Source organism: Mus caroli, chromosome 9 (genome assembly GCF_900094665.2).
Source record: "Mus caroli chromosome 9, CAROLI_EIJ_v1.1, whole genome shotgun sequence".
Classification (NCBI taxonomy): domain Eukaryota; kingdom Metazoa; phylum Chordata; class Mammalia; order Rodentia; family Muridae; genus Mus; species Mus caroli.
In genome coordinates this window covers 18,814,467-18,838,317 of record NC_034578.1, presented here as the reverse complement: position 1 = coordinate 18,838,317, position 23,851 = coordinate 18,814,467, and the positions used below count along the sequence as shown (strand labels likewise).

Genomic DNA, 23,851 nt, shown 5'->3' with positions numbered 1-23,851 from the left:
AGAAAGCAACGGGTGTGAGCCACACCGCTGGATCTGCCCTCACGGATATAAACGCTTCCCATATTCAAGCAACTTGTTACTGAAAATGATGCGATCTAAACTAATGACGATCGTACTTAAGCACCTGGTTCCAGAGCAGCTTTAAAGTAATTAAAATCACTTCTATAGCCATCCTACAGATCTGAAAGAAAATGAAAAAATAATTAGTACACTGTCAATGCTGTTCATGAGTTTCCATTGATGAGAGAGACAGATTTATCTTATCGTTAACATTTTAATTACTCAGAAAGAACGTAGGAATGAGGAGCCAAAGGCAAGCGGAGACAACAAGATACATAGTCACTACAAATCTGAGGGGAGCCAGCACAGTGTGACTGCTGAGGACAGGTTCGTTGATGTGACAGCAGGTATGAGTGATAGCTCAGAGGATAAAAATTGGGTTGGGGCACAGAGCATACATGGACAAGACCTAGTCTTCCCTGCACATACACAGCAGATGTGTAGCTTGGAGCGAGGCTATCCCAAAAGCTGTTTCGTGTCTGTGGGATGTGTTCTAGCTGGGCTGCCTTGTCCGGCCTCATTGGAAGAGGAAGCACCCAGCCTTGCAGAGTTGAAGTGCCAGGATGGGAGATACCCAGGTGGCTCCCACCCACCCAGGAGAAGGGGAGCAGGGATGGGAGAAGGATCATGAGAGTGGGGTGACCAGGAAGGGGGATGGAAAGTGAATAGGGATAAATAAATAAATAAATAAATAAACTTTTAAAAAATTGGGCCGTGGGAGGGGCTAGAGGTGTGTGGTTATTCAGTGGCAATCCTTCATAATTTTATTTTTATTGCCAGAAACTGTTGAAATAAACATCAAATTTCACCCTCATATTAGAAATCTCAGAAATAAAATATGTGACATTTTTTTTCACATGATACAAAGCCTCAGAAAACATCTTCCATGAGAGTGACTAAGGGGCCCTTCCTTTTGGCTCAGCTGTGCAATTTTTAATGATACTGAAAATTTCACACAGTTAGGCTCCCACTGTAATACTTCCAATAAGAATAGTCCAAAGAAAAGACAGCTCCCACTTACAGCCAGGTGAGGGTAAACATGGGTATTCTACATGCTTACATCTGTACATGTGGGCTCATAGGGTCACATGACAGGAGTAAGAAATAAGAGCAGCAATGTCCTGTCCAAGGAATTCAGTTCATCTCCCAACACTCAGGCAGGGTTCTTCCCAATTATCTTTAGAATGCTGAGTGTCATATTAGTCTAAACATCTGGAGGGAAAGACATTCCCCAACTCCCAAACCCCAAACCCCAACCCCCATCCCCAGGGATTCTATTCCTGTATTAACGGCTCCTCTTCCAAGAACCTGGTCTTCGGTCATCACAGTGTAATTAGTTACTGGCCAGCATGTCTGTCACCGAGTGTTTGCTAAGCACACACTGGGATAATGTTGTTTTCTCAGGTCTTTGATGGTAGGCCTTCCTCTGCAGTGCCTCCCAATTGTTTCTCTTGTCAAATCCAGCTCTAATCCTAGACTCAAATATTCTTTCCCTAATCCTCCATTCCTCTCCTCACAGACTCCATTGTGACGGAGAGGAGTGTGCAGCCTATTCATAACTGAATGTTTCCTTTACTTATTCAAGTTAACTTCATTTTCAGAACGACTTTGTATCAATGCACTGTTTAAGAACAAGGTGCTACCTCATATTTTTCAGATTAAAAAAAAAAACATGGTTTGAAAGAAACAAAGAAACAAAGAAGAAAAAGCAAGCTACTACACAATTGCTTCCTTGCTTCCTGACTGAATTCGTCATTTCCCTGGTTATTAAAAATCACCTTTACTTTCTTCTTTTTTTATTTTTATTTAATTATTTTTATTTATTTACATTCCAATGCTTTTCCCCTTCCTAGTCCAACACTGAGTTCTTGACTCCAAATCCCCTCCCCTTTGCTTCTGAGATAGTGCTCCCACCCACCCTGCCATCCCCACCTCACCCCCACCAGCATCCCCTTCCCTGAGACATCAACTTTCTACAGTATTAAGGACATTTTTCTCCCACTGAGACCAGACAAGTCAGTCCTCTGCTATATATGTGCTGGGGGCCATGGACAAGCTCATGTATACTGTTTGGTTGTTGGTTTAGTTCCTGGGAACTCTGAGGGGTCTGGGTAAGTTGTTCTCCCTATAGGGTTGCAATCCTCTTTAGCTCCATCAGTCCTTCCCCTAACTCTTACTTTTTTATTGTTTATTTCATGTATTTACATTTCAAATGTTATCCCCTTTCCTGGTTTCTCCTCCACAAACCTCCTATCCTATCCTCCCTCAACCTGCTTCTATGAGGGTGTTCCCCTACCTACCCACCCACTCCCGCCTCCCTGACCTGGCATTCGTCTACACTGGAGCATCAAGCTTTCACAGGACCAATGGCCTCTCCTCCCACTGATGCATGACAAAATCATCCTCTGCTACATATTCAGCTGGAGCCATGGGTCCCTTCATGTGTACTCTTTGGTTAGTGGTTTAGTCCCTGGGAGCTCTGGAGGGTCTGGTTGGTTGATATTGTTGTTCTTCCTATGGGGTTGCAAACTCCTTCAGCTCCTTCAGTCCTTTCCCTAGCTCCTCCATTGGGGTCCCCATGCTCAGTCCAATGGCTGGCTGTGAGGATCTGCCTCTGTATTTGTCAGTCTCTGGCAGAGCCTCTCACAGCTATATCAGACTCCTGTCAGCCAGCACTTCTTGGCATCCACAATAGTGTCTGGGTTTGGTGACTGTATATGGGATGTATCCCCGGGTGGGACAGTCCCTGGATGGCCTTTCCTTCAGTCTCTGCTCCACACTTTGTCCCTCTATTTCCTCCTGTGAGTAATTTGTTCCCCCTTCTAAGAAGGACTGAAACATTAACACTTTGATCTTCATTCTTCTTGAGCTTCATATGATCTGTGTATTGGATCTTGGGTAGTCTGAGCTTTGGGGCTAATATCCACCTATCAGTGAGTACATGCCATGTATGTTATTTTGTGACTGGGTTACCTCACTCAGAATGATAGCTTCTAGTTCCATCCATTTGCCTAAGAATTTCATGAAGTCATTGTCTTTAATAGCTGAGTAGTACTCCATTGTGTAAATGGATCATATTTTCTGTATCCATTCATCTGTTGAAGGACATCTTGGTTCTTTCCAGCTTCTGGCTATTATAAATAAGGCTGCTATGAACATAGTGGAGCATGTGTCCTTGTTATATGTTGGAGTATCTTTTGGGTGTATGCCCAGGAGTGGTATAGCTGGGTCCTCAGGTAGTACTATGTCCAATTTTTCTGAGGAACCTCCAGACTGATTTACAGAGGGGTTATACTAGCTTGCAATCCCACTGACAATGGAGGAATGTTCTTCTTTCTCCACATCCTCGCCAGCATCTGCTATCACCTGAGTTTTTGATCTTAGCCATTCTGCTAGTGTGAGGTGGAATCTCAGCTCCTAGGGACTAAGCCACCAACCAAAGTGTACACATGGAGCAACCCATGGCTACAGCTGCATATGTAGCAGATGCATTGTCTGGCATCAATAGTAAGAAAGGCCATTGGTCCTGTGAAAGCTTAATGCCCCAGTGTAGGGGAATGCCAGGGTGGAGAGATGGGAGTGGATGGGTAGGTGGGAGAGCACCCTCATATAAGCAGGGGAGGGCAGATGGGAGAGGGGCGTTCTGGAGGGGAAACCAGGAAATGGGAAAACATTTGAAATGTAAATACATAAAATATCCAATAAAAAAGGAGTCTATTGCTAAAGATACCAAATTCTTGAGTCAGAAAACATGGGGAAATCAAGCCACAACTGACCTGTAAACTCATTATTACTGGCTAGTCCAAATGGTGAGATCTAGATTCATTAAAGAGACCCTGTCTCAAAACTAATATTACGGACAGTTATTGAGAAAGGCCAATCAATTTCAATGTTGACTTCTAGTATTCACAGACATATGCATAAACAACATACATACCCATATAACATACGTGTGTGTGTGTGTGTGTGTGTGTGTGTGTGTGTGTGTGTGACTTGAACTACCCAGGGTACCTAGGTCAGGCACTACCCACAGGTCAAGGAGCTGAAGCAATTCCCAGAGAGAGACTCATGGGCACTCAAGAGGCTCCTAGTAGAAGATGGCTGGGCTCATAATGGAAAGCTACAAGGAGAGAAAGGCCTGCCCTTCATGGCTAGGTACACCTTATCAACGAAGAACAGACCCTAACGTTGGCAGCTCTGAACCTGAAGCCAGTAGTGGAAGACATTCTGAAGGCTCCCTTCTACACTTCACTGCTGTTGAATCCAACAACAATGAAGTTCCAGGGTGTCCACGATGCCCACAGCTGAGCCCCTCTAGTCAGATGGCTAATAGCACAGACCGTGAAGTAACAAAGGCAGGGTTGTCTCCCCCTACTGACCTCCTTGATCTGTGTGCTTTCATATTCTCTGCACCGTCAGTAGGCACCCCTTGACGAAAACTGGAAGGTATGATCTATAAAGCCTTAGAAGGATGAGGGAACCTAATCAGACCAGAGAATGAGCAGCTAAGTTTGGTCCTGGAGCCCTTGCTGCCCAAAGAAAGAAAAATACCACATGGGACATCAGACAAAGATTCAACAACAGTGTAACCATAGTGAGGGCCTGAGGCCAGGAGTTCAGTGGACCCGTCTCCACATTTGAAGGCCTAGAATGGAGCTGTCTAACACCTCTTCTGTTTTCTCTTGACCTCTGTAATTCCCTTCTACAATATATGTTTTGAATTTTGTTTTTATTTCTTATTCCCCTTCATACATTGATCCATTATTTTTCATGTGAAGGGATTTTTTGTTTGTTTGTTTTTCCTTTTTAGTTTCTATTTCTCTTTTGAGCTGTATTGCCTTCTCCTCCCTTCTCTACATTTGGTACTGATTTTCTTTTATTTTTAACATCCTGGTATTTTTATATTTTGTTATCTTTCTCATACCTACCTAGTTGGGCTTTGAACTTTGCTATGGCTATAAAATCACTTTCTCTTTTCCTTTGAGTGGTCTTTTCTCTTCCAGCCACACTGCTCCTCCCCAGTCATTTCCGCTCACACTCACGTGATCTTAGCTCTCCTCTGCTTGACCTTTTTCTTGACTCTCTCCTTAGCCTCATTTGTTTGCCTATGTCTATACTTACCCTAAGTAATATTTAACTCCATAGTGTATCTTAGGGTGATGTAGGTGGACAATAATTGAGAACCAAGTATAAGGGCACATATGTATGATAATGTCCTTATAAAATCTATTACTTTCTTCGAAAACTTAACATTTTTTTATTTAAATAACAGAAATGAATGAAGACAAGAGGAGAAATGGATACCCAGCAGATATTATTAATTCTGGGCAGAGGGAGGAATTCTTATCCATCAGCCCAGTGCCCGTGACTGGAGAAAGGTAACCGCGGATAAAGTGAAGCCGATACATGAGTAATCTGACAGAAGCGGAAGCAAGAGAATCCCAGGCAGACAAGAATGCACACGGAGGTAGAGTCAGAACTAGACAAGAGGAAAGGGAAGAGGAAGAACGCAGAAGGTGTTGCAGGCAATGAGCAGTTAACTACGGAGAGTCCAGTCTGACTCACTAGTGATGCCATTTGAGTGTAGGAAGGATCCTCTGTGTACACACATCTCACTATGATTGTAAGAATGGATACACTGTGCTACAGCAGCCAGAAAGACATACTCTTATCTAAAGAAATGCCATAATTGTTCTGTGTCAACCTCACACAAGCAAGAATCACTTGAGAGAAGAAAACCTCAATTGAGAAAAGGCCCCTACCAGGTTGGCCTGTGGGCAAGCCTACCGGACATTTTCTTAATTAGTGATTTATTTGGGAGGAACCAGCCCATTGTGGGAGATGCCACCCCACTCCTCTATGACTTCTATATCAGCTCCTGCTTTTAGGTTCCTGCCATGCTTGAGTTTCTGCCCTGACTTCCTCAGTGATGGACTATTGCCTGAAGTGTAAACCAAACAAACTCACTTCTCCCAAGCGCTTCTGGCCATGGCGCTCTATCAATATAAGCCCTAACTGAGACACTACTTAACTTTATAGTTGTCGTCGGTAAAAATAGCTTTGGGACTATGTAGTTTATTATTAATTAATTAATTAATTAACATCCCATATTTAGTGAGATTTTGTGCTGTGCCAGGTTTTTGCTAAGCATTTTCCATGTACTGCTACTTTTAATTTTGTAAACTATATAATAAAACACCATTATACTTCTATTTAGAAGTTAAGGAAACAAAAATATGCACAGGTAATTTTCCTACTTTGAAAGTCATTTTTTAAAAACAGTATGGAGAAAGTGTAACAATCTATGTAGAACAAAAAGGCTCAGAAGTCAGTCAGGGCTTTCTCTGAAGCCCTTTCCACACGGACTTCATTTATAGCCCCTCAAACTTAGGAAAGCTCAAAGACCAACAGTTAGGAGTTGGAGAGATGCTCAGTGGCTAGGACCACTGGCTGCTCCTCTTGAGGATCCAGGTTTGATTCCCAGCACCCACATGGCAGCTCAGCACCCACATGGCAGCTCAAGTACCTGTAACTCCATTTCTTAGGGATATGACACCCTCTTCTGGCTCAGGGTCACCAGTCACATGCAAGGTGCACAGACAAACATGCAGGCAAAACACTTGTTCACATGAACTAAAATGTTTTAAAAAGACCAATAAGCCAACCCAGGCTAATCATAGGAAAGTAAACAACAAACGTCCTGACAGGATTCTTGTGAAAGTTCAGGGAATTAAACTGAAATTGGAAGAAGTCTCAAATACAACAATAAACTCTTACAGCAATGGGGTCACTAACTCCAGTTTAGAACTCCAGTGCAGGCTGGCTCTCTCTGCAAGGACACACCAGTCACTCACGCAGACTGCACTCTGAGTTTCCTCCCATCCATTTAATGAAACAAAGGTGCGGAAGATGCTGAAGCCCTGTGGCCCACATCACGTCTCCAACTAATACATCCCTGATCCATATCCTTGCTAACTTTGCTGCTTCCTCATTTATCATCTTCCTTTTGGACCCCAAACTTAACAAAGCCAAATGCAAACGCAGTTGATGCTTTGGCCCACAGTGCCCCCTGTAAGTGCCTGAAGCACGTTTTCCCTTATGGCACGCACCTGCCTGATACCGGACTGTCTTCAAGCTCTTTCTCTGTGTCAAGTTTTTCTGACATCCCTGTTTCGGGACCCATTTGCACTCCATGCTTCTATACTAAGACTATCACTTAACAAACCATCTACCATTGTGCAATAAAATGAAGTTTAAAGAAATGAAAAAAGAAGGCAATAAAAACCTTGGTGTATATGAGGTTCCAGATATGAGTTATTTTCATTCTTATATGGACTCTATATCTATATCTATACCTATACACATATTCAAATATTTGATTTAATTTGGGTTACTGAAATGTTCTAGATACCAAACTCATAAAAAGCAGCTTCCGGCAGCTGAAGCTAAATCTCTCAGCCACATGCACTGCAACAGACAAAGCAAGTGATAGCCATGTGTGACAAGACCAGCTAGGTCATTAAATCATTCACATTTGAAAAATAAAAATAAAGCCATTTATAGAGAGAAGAAAAGTTAAGGACAAACAAATACACAATGAATACGTGATGAATCTCTCCTGGGAGCCTGTGTCCTCACAGAAAAGGCAGAAGACTGGGAAGCACTTTGTGGCCTTTCTCCCACACTGCCCCAGGAGCTGAAGAGGTGGGGGCTGCATAGAGAACAGCTCATCCCAGAGGGGGCTCTGCTGAGAAGTGCGTTTGTAATGCTGTGGTCTGTGTGGCCTAGAGCTCAGCACAGCTGGCCAGGATGTCTGTGTTCCATACCTAACACTTCCAGAGACGGTGTGAGCTCTGGGCTAGACTGCTGCTTCTCCTGCTTCTGCTTTCTGTGGTGACAGAGCAGCCACGTACCATGTCTCGTCTCCCCCAAGAATGAGCTAAGTATGGGAATGAGATGTGTGACAAGTCTGAATTATGAGAGGAAAGTATTTCAGGTGACAGCACTGTGATGAGAAAGGACGGGCGCACAGCTGCTCACAATTACTCGAGGTACAATTGGACCCACAGAGAAGGGAAAGTCACCACAGGGAAGAGGGATGGGATGACTGACATCAGACTCCAGCACAGTCAGCTTCAGTGTAGCTGGTGAAAAGTGCTCAGCCAGACAGGGCTCGGCCCGTCTAGCACTACTAGACTGGGAACAAATGTTTCCTGTCTTCCTCTTTATTTCTTCGCCCTCTGTGTTCCCTTTCCTCTGTCTTTGCCAGTCACATATCCAGAGTTTTTACATTGGCAGGTTAAATATTCCAAACCCTGGACATGCGCACAACTCTCCAGTTGCTTGGTTACTGGGCATGCGCACAACTCTCCAGTTGCTTGGTTACTTGCAGAAGAAGGGCCCAAGTTGCACACGCAGTAAGGGTGGCTAGAGGAGACTCTGGGTTTCTGCTCCCACCCAGGCTCAGACTGGGCTCCACAGGGCCTCAGCTGACAAGAGTTTCTTTCTGTTCCTGTTGCTGCGATAAGAATGCCCTGATGAAAGGAACATTCGGATGGATGGAAGGGGGTTATTCTGGCCCAGGGTTCAAGGATAAAGTCACTAACTGGGGATGTGTAAAGGAGGCGGACCATACAGCATCCATGGCCAGGAACAGAGGCGTGAGGACTAACACTACACTTGGCCTGCTTTCCCATTTGGCACAGTTCAGGCAGAGAGAAGGGTCCAGCCCAGACTTAAGATGAGTCTTCCTATATCAAGGTAACTGGCACAGACACGCCCAGAAGCCCATCTCCCAGGTGACTACAGAACCTGCCAGATCAGGTGTGCTGAGTCCCCCCTCCTGGACTCCTTCCAGAAATCCCACTCCCTTTCCTGTGTAATGTGGAGGGAAGAGTACATACTCTGTGCCAATCAGAATGAAGAGTTTTCAGGTCATACATCATTGAGCTGTAATGCTCATTTCTTAGGAAGATACTCCTCTAACAGACTGGAGATCAAAAGGAAGAGCAGGAGGATGTGACAAGGACAAGACACCAAACTCCACCCTCCCCACCCTGGTAAAGAACCGCCAACAGACCAGCTAACAAATACTCTTCATAGTAAAGGTCAGGTTCTATATATAGTTATAGTGCAAAATTATTTTTCAAATAATCAAATGCAGCATCCTGGGATCACAAGCTGGCTTTGAAGGATGGACCACATGTACCTGCAGCAGCAGTCCTAACTGGGGATTCTGTCCCAAGCATGGTGCCGAGTGCTTTTCACACACAGAAAGCCATGGCAATCAAGCAAGTATCATTATTCTTACCATCTAGAGCAGTGGTCTCAACCTTCCTAATGCTGCAACCCGTTCATGTCACAGTGTGGTGACCCACAACCATAAAATTACTTCATTGTTACTTTATAACTATAATCCTGCTACTGTTATGAATCATAATGTAAATATCTGATATGTATGCAGGATATCTGATATGCAACTCCCAAAAGGGTCATGATCTACAGGTTGAGAACTGCTGTTCTAGAGGAAGACAGCAGGGTTGGAACCCAATGCCCAGGGAGGGCTAAAGCGAAAGGAATAGAAGCAAGACCCAAACACTGGTCTGTCTGCCCCTGAGGCCTGGGCTCATCAGCTTGTTATACAGGCTCCATGTTTATCTTCTGAAGCTTCCACCCAAATTCCCTCTTCTGGGCATTCTGACTAAAGAGGGAAAGAAGGCAACAGCAAGAAGATCAGCACCAGGGACAGAAGTCATACATGAAAGAAGAAGAGAATCATGTCACCTCTCAAACTGGGCGCTTGCTTGAGTAAAACCACAGCTGCAGTGTATAATAGTGTCACTGGCATCGTGGTCCACGAGCTGCTATAGAAAGGTCAGGATGGAGAAGCAGGCCTAGGAGCTTCCAAGGGCCTGAGTGCAGTGTGACTGACCACTCAGACCCACACTGTGGGAGGGCAAGCTTAGCTGTCTGGACCTCAGTGAAGGAGCTCATGGGCCAACTGGGGTTCTCCCCTCTTTGATCCGCAGGCACCTTGGTCCTCTCTGCTCGCGTCTGTGATCCTGGGTCTTTCCCTCAGACCCTTGCCCGTCGTTCCAATGATCACAGTGCAGGCAAACAGCACACGAGATCTAACTCATCTGGATCACATTAATTCCTTGTATCATGTTATTTACATTCATGAAATTCAGCATCTTAAGATCACATTTGGTAAAACTTTTCCTTAAAAACACTTTTATTCTCTAATCCTCTTTTTATTGGTTAGAAGCAAAACAAAATGGGTCATATATTTAAGGACAGAGTCAAGAAGAAAAAAAAAAAAAGACATACCATTCTACAAATGTTTAGCAAGCAAATACCCGGAGAATATTTATCCACGTGGTTACCACAGGATATGCGAGGGGAAATGTGAAAGCAATTTTCTTGGCTATCATCATTTTAATATGAAATTTAAACCCAAATACAGCTGTAGGCACATTTCTCTCTTAGGAAGAGCACTGTCCTTAGGCAGGAATCTTACCTGGCACAACCATGGCCTGCGGGGCCGCTGCATCTGTGCTCACGCAGAGACGCCCACCTTTGGCTAACCTATCACACAGCAGGGTGATGTGCTTCTTCAGTCGGCTGGTGTCTTTGGGTATGTTCAGTTGGCTGCTGAGGTTCAAAGCCTGCTCCTTGGAACTCTTCGACAGGCAGGTTTTCAAAAGGTAGGTAATGGCAGCATCCACGGTTTCTTCCCAGCCCTGTGTGCAAAAGCCAATTTGGAATTTGTATACAAACGACAGCAAGCCAAAGGGACTTGTTACTGTTAACAAGGCGTTAGCAAGGTTTTCAGGTAGTGAGCTACTAGTTCTTTTTGACTGCCTCCTCCAAGGACTGAGGCAATCAGATGAGTCCACATGTGGAAAGTGCTTTGTCCTGTGCCAAGAATAGGAAACACAGTGATAGGATCTATCCCCAGTGCAGGCCTGTTTGATGATCTGGTGGCTTAACTACCAGGATTGTCCTTTCTTCTTCCTTACAGTCTGCAGAAAAAGATCTGACCCTTACAGAAGCCCTAGATACAGCAGGGGCACCTGGGATGGAGAGAAGATACTGACATTTCAGCTGCTTGAGCCAATCTGACAGTGCTGGTCTCCAGAGGGATTTTGGGAGCTCTAAGGATCTATCTAGTTCCACTTCAGTATCACGTGGCAAAAATAATGGTACAAAATTTGTCCCATTTTTCTTTGGAGCAATTGTATGAGCTATAGTAAAGACCCCAGGAAGTGTGGTGTCACCTTAAAATGTGGAGGCTGCAATTCTAGGAACATCACTGCTGCACTGGGACCTTAGCACCAGCAAAAACAGCAGCAGCACACTGTACTAGTGCCAAAGGGACCAAACTGGCAGGTTCAAGAAGTAAAGGCTGTATGGCAGGAAGAGCCCATAAAAGCAATGTAAGGATAACTGAGTAAGATCTTCCCGACAGAGGGTGTAAGGCATTAAAGTTAGGAGGACACTTGCCTCCTGCTTCCTAGGAGTCCTACCTACAAGCCTGGCCTCTAGTCATCTCTGCTCTATTGGTAGCTGAACTGAGCTCTGGATGAGCAATGACTATACAGCTCAGGTTCCTTCCTCATTCCTTCCAGGCACATAGAGTTGGTTCTTAAACCAAAGTCCAGAGTCTCTCTATACCCACCAGGGAGCTTCCCTCTGACTGCCATAAACAGTAAACCAAGACTTTTGATTCCATTGACCCATTTCTATCTCCCTGTGATAGATGCCCAGCAAATGAGGAAAAAGAAAAATGAACCTGAGAATCCTTTCAAGAGAAATTAAAGATCTTTAAAGCAGTGTCCTACTCCAAATAACTATAACACAATAAACCACTAGTTGCTACAAAGACATCTTTCTACTACTAGCAAAAATCTACATCAGACTAATATCTAAAATTGCCTTTAGTAACCTTCTCAGAGAGGACATTTTTCTAAGTTGCTTTTGGAGCTTTTGACAAAGTCCTCCGGAGTGTAAGAGTGAGTCCTGCAAGACCCTTTAGCATCTATATGCTCTGTGGCCATTTCAGCATGAAAGCAGTTCTGTCATTTAGACTGATCATTTAAGCAACCTGCTGTATTTATAAACAGACTGCATTAGCTTAGTAGAAAACAAAAGTAGACCATAATTACTCACACGGAAGACCCCTACAGAATGACTTTTCCTGCTGCCAAGGTGCAGAACAAGTCAAAAACCGTGTTATGTGTTGTCAGAACATGGTCCAAGAATGGAGTCTTATGAGGGGAACTCTGGGTGTCTATGAGAAAACTCCAAGAAAACAAGATAAGAGTTGTGTGGCCTCAGTTTCTTCAGAACCACAGAATTGTTCTAGGAATGTGCTCTCGTGCCCCTCCCAGGTGCAGCGTGAGTTTACTTCAGATTGGTCATCACAACTGCCGATTGCTATTCCATAGCCCTGGGCAGCAATGTGGAGCTTGGTTTCTGACTATACACGTTACTCATGTGACTGTTCCTAACCCTCAAAGCAGTGCTTCTCAGCCTGCGGCTCATGAACCCTTTGGGGCTTGCATATCAGATATCCTGCATATCAGATATTTGCACTACAATTCATAACAGTAGCAAAATTACAATTATAATGCAGCAATAAAAAATGTTATGGCTGGGGTCACCACAACATAAGGAACTGTAGTAAAGGGTCCAGGTGTTAGGAAGGGTCTTAACCAATGCCTCTGAGTATAAATTGTCTAGTGCTCTGAATAAAGTCGGCTATTGCACGAATTTAGTCTGCTTCAATTTTACATTCCATTCTTACAGGTTCCTCTATTACTAGAGCAGTAAACAATATATTTATTATAGATATTTCATATAATGAGACATAGTAACAATACTTAGATTGCTAATAAAATATTTAGAGGGCCTAAACTACTGCATAGATTCAAATACAATCATAAGAGTGTGCTTGTGAGCTAAGAGATGGTGAAGAGTTTCTTAGGAGAAACTCAATGTGATAATACATGAGTAAGCAGATAGCACAACTAGCTAATAAAATATAAAGCAAAACATTTTTCAGGAAGTGGACACTCAAGCATGGGGAGCTGGGGGCTGAGCTGTCCTCATACCTCCTTGGCGCCCAGCCCCTTGCCGCCGTTACCAGCACTGAAAGCACACTTGTGCCCACCTGCAGATGCCAGGTTCCCATCCTTTATTCAGACTAGTAATCTACCATGTATTTCAAGAGTGAAAGGCAGTATTGATATGAGAAATTACTGCTTAAACTTCTACAAGAGAAGTAAGCACGTGCCCTTTTGTGAAACCACCTTTGGCTTTAGTTCTCAAGTCTATAGCTTTAACATCACGGCTGGCCCATGTGTTGCCTAAGTGAGCAAAAGCCTGGGTGAGGCAGGAAGTAGGAAGGGATGGGCTTGAGTGTGCATCTTATTTTGCTTTGCCTTCGTTGTAGCCCTTTTCAGTGGTGGAAATCGACTTGTTCAGATCAGGGTTGAAGGGGCTGATCTCCTCAAGTCTGGATAACTGCACCTTTCCCTTTGGTTTCCTCAAGCCTTGGCTCTTCCCCACAGGGTGAACTTTGTGCCCTAGTTCTCTACCTGAACTGCACTTTGTGACCCTCTTGGGATGTTACTCTGACAAGATGGACCTCTTCTTCTCCCCGGTGCCCTGTGAGGAACTGGACCCCAGCCTTGCTGCATGATGAAATGCAAGAGAAAAGAATGTCCCCAAATACCACTGCTTTACGGGATCTTCCCCTGTTTTCCTCTCTCCCCTCAAGTGTGGCTTTCTGAGACCACACAGAAACATCGATGTTTTAGGGTATGGCTTCCTGCTGCCTTCTCTGTCAAGGTTGCCAGTGGCTGCAGGAAGGGCTTCTATTTTGATCACCCTCAACTAGAATTAAAATCCAGAGAAGTGCTAGAACAGTACACCATCTATAGTATAATGTAACATGCCATTTTTCTCCATAGAAATCAAATGAAAATAAGGCTAGTTACCACAATTCAAATTTCAAAACTGTAATGAATATGAAGTGGTATAACTTTAAATGGTTTTATACACTTCAGGGGAAGTCCATAAATTAATTTATATCTGTTTCTCTATGTATGGCACGCATGCATGTTTGTGCATATGTGTTCAGGTGTGAGAGTGTGGGTACATAACTGCCAAAGCATGTGTATCAAAGCCAGAGAGTAACTTTGGGCACCAGTCTTCACTTCCTGTTTATGTAAGGCAGGGTCTCCTGTGGTTGGTCACTGGGTACACTAGAGCCTCAGAGAGTTTCCCAGAATTCTCTGGTCACTATCTGCCACCTTACCATCGCATTGCTTGCATTGCAGAGGCATGTACCAGGTTGGTCATGTTTACGAGTCCTGAGATTCATTTGTATTTATTTTTAAAAATATGTATGATTAAATAGTACATGATATTAAGTACTGTGAAATTAAAAAATGAAAGAGACTCAGATATAGCTCCTACCTGTAAGTACCTTGCATTATCAATAACAGAAAAATATAAACTATAATGATGTAGAAAAAAACATATATTTAGAGAGTGGTAGATTTAAAGACTTCAGCAGGATTTGTTTTATCCTCTAGTCCTTGTTCTAGAACCAAAATCCTCAAGTAAGTTATTCAAGATAGGAAGGGCTTTCTTCTGACCACCATGTTCGCAACATTGTACACACGCACGGGTGTAAACACACACACACACACACACATCACAAATATTATTTATAAAAATTTTTAAGACTCATATGGTGTCTTGTTAGTTACCAAAACTTTTCCTGTATGTACAGAAAAGCAAGGGAAGACTATGAACCTAAAGTTAGTGAAGCAAGCATGAATCACTCAAAAAGCAATGTTCCTATTTTTGCAAAGCAATGCTTCCTAGAGCATAAGGCTAACCGACCCCCACAGAGAAAGAAAGCCTGTCACTGCCACCCAGGTACATGCATTCCCACCATATGCGAGCAACACTGAAGTCAGCAAGGCCACCAATGAGATCTGCCTCATTCCACTTCTGCAAAGGAAACACCAGTTTGCCTAAGAGGAACTGCTGGCTCTGGACAGAGGCTTCTTCACCTTCAGAAACATGTGATCCAACTGAGGGAGGAGCCAATGCAACACTGTAAAGGAATTTCTGAGGCGCAGAAGCCAGTTGAGACAGTGGTGCAGCAGTGTTAAGCATGCCTGACCCCCTCCATGACACCTTCCTGCTGCCATAGGAGGAAGTGCCGTGCAGTGGCCTATGGTACTGACTTAAGAGAAACACCTGATCCAATGCAGGTTGCTTACATATTTTTTCTTACTCAGGAACGCAATATGTTATTTTAAAAAATTATGTCTAAATGAGACTCACAGCACTCTTTGAATGATTACTTAACATTTGAAGTGTTAAAAAGCACGCCATCAGAGCTTAACTGCAAGTCCTCTTGCTTTTGTTTCTCTTAACAATATATGGAGGAATGGGAGGGCCCCAGCACCCGGCATCTCACTGCTGAACTACAGTAGTGACGACCCCATCTGGATGCTTGTCACACACCTGGTCCCACATCGGGCATTCAATTCATCCTCACACATTTTCAGGGGTATTAAGACTATCCTCATGAAAACCACACACCCTAGCAAATAAAGTTTCCAAATGCACCACAAATGTCCCTGGATTTCGTTTTGTGACGGTTTCCCAGTGATGCTGAGGACTGAACCAGGTTGTTGGATGTGCTAAGCATGTGACCTACCGTTCAGCTACACACACGCCGCCTGGATCATAGTTTTAGAAAATATGGATTAACACATTTGGTTTCCTAAGGGTGTGTCAGTCTGCTTTTATTTTTTTAAGAACTTTTTTTATTACTGATTTATTACTGTTGTCACCTCCAAATGACATAAAACATAAAGGGGGCTTATGCAGTTTAGTTGATAGAAACTAAGCAAACAAGGTAATTTTGGTTCCTTTCTGCTAAAAAATATAATTTGGATACATGTATAGATAACTTGTACATGTATTGCTTTATTCATTTATTGTGCTTAAGTGGATCACTTATAGTAAGGTCACAGCCAAACAAAACGAAGTCCAGAGTATGTAGTTAAAAAAAAAAAATCCTAAGAAAGGATACACCTGGAACAGAAGCCGATTCCTTTCTCAAGTCACAGCATCCAGTCTAACCGGTGAGCCATGACCCTGATGCTGCTGACCTGCTAGAGCCTCAGACTGCAGACTGTAAGTTCATCCCCTCCCAGGCGCCTGTAGACAAGTTTACTCATACTCTGAGTATCCTGTTCCTCCTCTGTGCTGTCCGTTTACGAGGTCAGACATTATCTGGATGGTCACAGTCCCTCCCCCCACTCTCCACCCACCCCTGCTTCAAAACCAAACTGTTTGAAGTACAGGTTCCTTTATCAGTGTACAGATGAAGAGGCCTGTATCTGAAGTCTGATAACATACATAAGGACACGGAATCAATTCAGCATTTTGCTCTAGAAGACACTTTAATCCGGGTATGGCATCATATTCTATTCAATACATTTATGTTTTTCAAAAATTAGTATTTAGTTTGCTTCAGTATTTCATAATTATAAACATTATGATACCAAATGGACTCTACCATTCTCTTAGTTCATTAACTTAGATTTCTGATATAGTGTTAGCTTTATGATATATGTTTTCCTAGAGTGATCTCTGGAAAGACAGTATCAGAAATAAGCAGCTATGTGCATTTTAGTAAATGTCTGTTTTACCACTTATTGCCAAATATGGCTAAGGCACAGGAAGCGAAGTGTGCTTATCAATGGCTGTCACATGTGCACATTTATCACTGGTAAGACAAAAATTCTTGAATTTATCTCTGTTGTTAGGTTATGTGGGTAGGTGGATGCTTGAGTATACAGTCAAGCACATTTTACAACTGGGATACACTCTGAGAAATGTGAAATATGTCACTGTATGAGGATCCCAGACTGTACTTGCATACAGATAGCTGTCATGTGAGTAACCTCAACTTTTAAATAGTGAATATTTATTTTTAAGTGTGTTAATTGAATTAATTTAATTAAAATTAATTTAATTGAAATTAAATAAAACTATCACACAGCACACAGTTACCCAGACCCAAGGTCTATACAACTCACTGAACTTGGGTCTATAACTTTAGGGAGCCATTATCATATATGCTGTCCCTTTACCTTTTGTGGTGGTTTGCATATGCGTGACTCAGGGAGTGGCACTATTAGGATGTGTGACCTTGTTGGAGGAAGTATGTCACTATAGAAATGGGCTTTGAGACCGTACTCCTAGCTGCCTGGAAGTCAGTCTTCTCCTGTTTGCCTTCAGAACAAGAGGTAGAACTCGGAGCTCTGCCTGCACCATGCCTGCCTGGATGCTGCCATGCTTCGTGTTTTGATGAAAATGGACTGAAGCTCTAAACCTGTAAGCCAGCTCCAATTAAATGTAATCTCTTATAAAAGTTGCATTAGTTAGGGCATCTCTTCACAGCAATGGAAATCCTAACTAAGACAGAAGTTAGTACCAGGAGTGAGGTATAAGCCTGACTGTGCTTTTGCTTGAAAGAATGAGAATTTGGGGACTTTGGATTTGGAAAGCAGTGGAACGCTTTAAGTGGGGCTTAATGAGATATCCTAGTAGATATATGGAAGACTTTGTTTTGCTGAGGGTGATTTGAACTGTGGAAGCCTGGCTCTAGAGGTTTCAAGGGAGAAGAATTTTAGTAACTGGCCAAGAGACTGCTCATGTGATATTTTGGTAAAGAATGTGGCTGCTTTTGGCCTTGTCCAAAGAGTCTGCCTGAGGCTAAGGTGAAAATAGTCAAATTAATTGCATTCTCAAAGAAAGTCTCAAAACAATCCTAAACTCTCTGTCTTGTGGTTTAGTCTCATGAAGGACATCTTGATAACGCTTAATCTGTGATCTAATCTGTAATCTTAAAAAAAATACAAAATGTATGGTTCAAGTAATAAAAGGGCATTAGGAAGAGCGATGGAGCTAAATCCTGTGTTCATGGAGATAAACAGATTACAGACTGGTGACTTTGGGGCAAGATCTCACCCAGCTAAGTTTAACGTTTACGAATTTGCCATTGAACAAGGAATAGTTATATATAGGCATTATTATTATCTGGTTATTGCTTCCATTCAGACTTTTAATCTGGAATGAACTACAATCCAGAAATGGAGGCCATTGGCTTTTGATCCGGATCTTGGGGAATAGTGGCCAGGAAAAGAGTAGGCTCAAGCATGGTGGTACACAACTTTAATCAGGAGATAGAGGCAAACAGATCTCTGAGTTCAAAGCCAGCTTAGGATAGAGCAGGTTCTAGTTGAATAAACACTTAAGTCCAGGCATGGTGATACATTTCTTTAATCCCAGTATTCAGGAGACAGCCATGCAGATCTCTGAGTTCAAGGTCAATCTACAGAGCAAGTACCAGGACAGCCAAGGTTAGGCAGTGAAGGAGTTGGAAGACAGAAATCTGGTGATAATGTTTTAGAACAAGGAGGCCATGTTCCAGCCCCAGCAAGCAGCAGACCTTGTCAGCTTCAGCCATGTGGCTCTTGATTTAGAGTTAAGGGTAGAAGAGGTTACTGGGACAATTGATACTGAATAGCTGGAGCTATGAAAGTATCAGTGATTAAGAGGAGACCAGCATCACTGAGGTGAAATGTTCTGGGGAGAGTTTTCTGAGAGCACAAAGAAGCTGTGTTCCAGAGATAACCAAGGATGTACCTTGTATTGAAGCTTGACTTGGTAAAAGAATCACCTGGGTGGTCCTGGTTTTGAAGGTATGAAGAGGTTATTGGAGAGTAGCTGAGGTTTGGCACTATGAGAGGCCAGGGAAGGCCACTGATAAAGGTAGAGCCTCAGTTGCAATTGACAGCCCAGAACTGAAGGGGCCTTGCAAAGAACTTGGGGCTTGGCACCATGAAGGGAGCCTATGAGAGGCTGTGGGTAAAGCCTAGTTGCAGTGGAAGACCCCAGTGTATTGAAGATGCCAGTGCCATGGCATAATCACCAAGAACAACATCAGGAGTGGAGTGGAGTCAAACAGAGTGTACAGTGCTACAGAGGGCAGAGCTGGATAAGTGACGCTAGCCCTTTTGAGGAAGATCATATGTGAATCCCAGACATGGATCAAGAAACTGTGAAGTTGAAGTTGTCTTGGATACTCCAAGATGTTAAGAGACGCCAGAGCCATGGTATACTTGCTGAGAAAAGCTGCTAAAAAGGGAGTAGAACCAGCCAAAAAGAACTGTGTTGCAGTCAACAAAGGTGAAAGGAGTTAGAGATCTGAAGAGCACTTTGACATTAGACATGAAGATGCAGAGTTTGCAGTTTGTCCAGTTTGTTTTGGGTCTTGCTTTGGTCCAGTATTTCCTCACTATGATGTTTTAGAATGGTAATATACATCCTGTGATGTTAGAAGTATGTAATCTGATTTTTTTTTATTTTGACTTTATAAGGGATTACAGTTAAGTGATTGGATGAATCTCAGAAGAGGCTTTGAACTTTAGACTTTTAACATTGTTGAGACTTTTAACATTGTTATAGACTATGGGACTTTTGAAGCTGAACAAAATGTATTTTGCATTATGCTATGGCTAAGTATGGCCCCATAGACTCAATTATTTGAACAAGTGCATGGGGGCCAGGGAGTGGAATGTGGTGGCTTGAATACGGTTGGCCCAAGGAGTGGCACTATTAGGAGGTATAGCCTTATTAGCATAGGTGTGTCACTGTGGGTGTGGGCTTTAATACCCTAGTGCTAGCTGCCTGGAAGTCAGTGTTCTGCTAGCAGCCTTCAGATGACAATATAGAATTCTCAGCTCCTCCTGAACCATGCCTGCCTGTATGCTGCAATGCTTCCCACCTTGATGATAATGGACTAAACTTCTGAATCTGTAAACCAGCACCAAATAAATGACATCCTTATAAGAGTAGCCTTGGTCATGGTGTCTGTTCACAGCAATGGAAACCCAAACTAAGACAATGACTAAGACATTATGATACTATATCTCACATGACTATACATGTGCTGGTCATCTAGCTTAATGTATTTATATGATGGATCTATATGAGCTAGGCATGGTGGCACACACCTTTAATACCAGCACTTGGGAGGTAGAGGCAGGTGGATCTCTGTGAGTTTGAGACCAGCCTGGTCTACAAAGAGAATTCCAGGACAGCCAGGGGTGTTACAGAAAAACCCTGTCTCAAAAACAAAAACAAAACCAAAAAACAGACCAAAAAGATCCATATATCAAAAAATGCTTTGCTCTTATTCAACACAAAAACATTTGGTGCAGTTCACAAAATAAAGAGCATAGAAAAAGAGGTAGAATGTTTCCCTTGTAAAAAGTGATCTTTGAAAAACTTTACAGTTATGGAAGAACATCTGTAATTATTTGAGAGATTATAATAAAATGTGGAGTTTCGTCCTCTAAATGATGATAGACTAATAACTCTGTGCTTCAACTCTGTGTGGATGCAAAAGAATCTGTTCTTGAATTTATTGGACATGTAGAGAAGAACACTTGACAATGTTGGAACAATGTGAAGGAAAACAGTGTCATGCCCTGCTGGAGTCCACAAGGGAATACAGCCCAGAAGGAAAAAGGGGGGAGACAGACTGACCTGCCTACAGCAAGCAGGTAGATGGACAAACAGCCAGTGCTATCTACAGGAAGACAAAGCCAGTGGCTCTGCTTTGATGAGACTCAGCACAGCTTCTGGCGATTGATGAGGAGATGCTGTGGAGGCACAGACGGGGGAGTTTAGAAATGAGAAATGGCAGAGCCAGGGGACACGAAGCCCTGGCTGTCCAGCACTGGCACTCGAACTCCATGCAGGTGCCTCAGAGCCCAGGCAAGCACAGAACCAGGTGTGAAGCAGGAGGACTGGGGTGCTGGGCTCCAGAGACATGACAGATGACCTCCATAGAAATGGCAAAAAGGCTGTTTCAAATGCCAGCACAGGCAGTCAGGTAGAAAGGAAATGGCCAGAGGCAAGGAGCTTTCCAGAAAGGAATTCTTAAAAGCTTTGGACTGTATGTTGTAGTCAACTCTGGTAATACAGAATATTATATAATTAAACAATAGCAGTTGCATCTTATATGGCCATTATGAATAAGAAACTAATTCCACATGTTTATCTTGCTGGCTAGGACCATGGGAAATACCAAAATATTTACTTTCTGGCCCACATTCCCATAGACAGTTATAATTGTGATGATACTTGAGCCATCACAAAGGCAGACTTAATAGTGACAGCAGACTTCCTCCTGTTTCTCTTTTGAGCAGGCTCATTAGTAATGGTGGTGATTAGTCATCACTCGGTCCAGACAGCAGGCACAATGGTTCTGACTTCAAATCTGACCTGTGGCCTAGGCGCCTTTCAGCCTTAGAAGTGAGCCTCGATAAGTCCCTCCGTACAATAGCACTTCCTATTATAAACATCTGCTTTCTCACATGAACCATGTTCAACATGTTAAAAATAAGTTTCCTTTCCGTATCCGTTTGTAAAAGGAACCATCAATCAATTAGACTGAAGGTTCAAGTCTCCCTCTTCCGTTGATGTGAATTTCCATCCAACTTTCTCAGGGAGTTTTAAAAGTTAGTACCAGGGAAAGTTAACTATTAAGTCCTTGAGAATACAATAAAACATTTCTTTTTCAAATGGTAGAAAATACTGCAAAAGATATTGAATGCAATTCAAAGGAATTGAACTATCAAGACAAATGCTATGCCATGTGGAGTCTACAAAGCCAGGTCTCCACACCAGCACACTCTTGCTCTTTTCATTCCAGGCTCCCCCAGAGCCAAGTGAACACACACGGACCTCAGAAAGAGAAGGCTCCGGCAGCCCACTCAGACCCCAGTCCTCCTCCTCCTTGCTCTCTTGCCATCGGCTGGATGAAAACTCCAGTCATCTGAGCTGTTTACTAAAATAATGAGAAGCAGATCTGAGCTGGGATCAGGAAGGGCAAAGAGAATTCATCCACATCCAATCCAGAATAAAGCAAGTATCCAGGAGACGGCAATCAAAAGAATTCAAAGGCCATGTTCACGCTGGCAGAAAAGATTCATAACGGCAACAGTATTTGCCAAGGCCATGTGGAGGATACTATACTTTGCTTTTGGTTGCTGTGATGAAAACCTGAGGTTATACCTAAATTATAAGGAAGGAAGGTTTACTTGGACCCACAGCTTCAGGGTTATCAACCACGGTCGTTTGGCCATGCTGCCTTTGGGTCTGTGGCAAGACATAAATAGTATCATCGTGGTAGCACATGGCAAAGCAGTTCTCACCTCAGGACAGAGAGAAAGTGAGAGACGGAAGACATGGCTGTGATCCCAGGATCCCTTTCAGCTACCTTCATGACACACTCCCTTCCACTAGGTTCCACCCCCTCAGGGGTCTACCATCTCTCAGTAGTGTCGCAGGCTAGCAGCCAGGCTCCCAGGGCATGCATGAGTCTTTAGAATACTTCTAAACTATATCAAAGGCAGAGCAACAACAATGCTGCTGTCTCCTGCCTCCCTTTATGCAGATACATTCAGATCTCTCAGGTAAGCTCTTGTTTCTACAAGGACCTGGTGTTGACATATGACCACACTGATCCCAGGACACCACAAATAAGGGACGGTAAATCAGACATCAGGAAGGAATTTCATGCCAGTCTCCTGCTCTGCTTTTATTAGTTTACTATTATGTGCTGTGATGAATCCAACGGATATAGCCCTGTTTCTTCCTGATGCTTACCACTGCTAGGCTAGAGACTTTCTGGAATGCCAGACTTCTCTGTCTGCACTGTCTAAGGAGCAAGCACCCATCACATGTAGCTACTAGCGAGTGAAAGACAGATAATGAAGTCAATTTATTTCACGTCAGCTTATTTATATTTTGTTTTGTAAGTGGCTACTGTATTGGAGAGTTCAGGATTACAATATTTGCTAATGAATTTGAGTTAAAACCACCAAAAATAACACATAAATATATTTTGTTTACAAGTTATATCGTAGCCCAAACAGTGCTTAAAAACTAGTAAGTCCTTAATAAAAATTCATTAGATAATTAAATGACTTGAAAAAAGATAATCCCATTGAGCCTAAAAATGTGTGTATATGTACACACACACACACACTACACCTGTATGACTTTTGGCTTCTGTGAGGCATCAGAGGAACAAGATGTTAATGTGTTACTGTCACAACCTCTAATACAACCCTCATTGGCAGGAGTAGACACAGTATGTTCTATAGGACTTCAAAATAGATGGGATAGACTTTCAACCCTGCTCCCTTTAAGATTTTATGCTCTCAAATATCTTCTACTCCTAGCCTGAAAGGTATTTGTTTTATAATTTAAAGTTATTGGGAGCACGGGAGTAGAGCTCAATGGTAGAAAATATACTTAGCATTCCTAATGGTCTGGGTTAGACACACAGCAAGCACATACACAAAAGCCCTACTACACACAGTAATAAAATATTATTTCAGACTACATTATGCCATAATTACAGAAAGAGGACAGTGGAAAATTTTAATTATTCTATCAGTGAAACTATACTTAAGACCTCTTAGAGACAAAACAAAGTTTTCAATATTATTCTCAGTAGACAAATCATCTCTACAAAGTACATCTGGTGCATATATGTTTTAGCACCTTTAAAAAAAGTACATGTACTAATCTGAAATACTAGCATTTCTTTGCTACTGGAAAGTGACAAATGAATAAGAGAAAGCAAGAGTGAAAGGACAAAAGAAAGGGAGAG

At 42.8% G+C, this 23,851-nt stretch overlaps 1 protein-coding gene across 8 annotated transcripts in view; it reads right to left on the bottom strand.

Annotated features, from left to right (window-relative positions):
- Nucleotides 1–23,851, bottom strand: part of Bbs9 (Bardet-Biedl syndrome 9) — a 406,692-nt gene that overhangs the window by 60,950 nt on the left and 321,891 nt on the right. For all 8 annotated transcript variants that reach the window (XM_029481549.1, XM_029481548.1, XM_021173327.2 and 5 more), the window contains one exon: nucleotides 10,580–10,802. In XM_029481549.1, coding sequence (XP_029337409.1) covers nucleotides 10,580–10,802 — 223 coding nt within the window. The remainder of the gene's footprint in view (nucleotides 1–10,579; nucleotides 10,803–23,851) is intronic.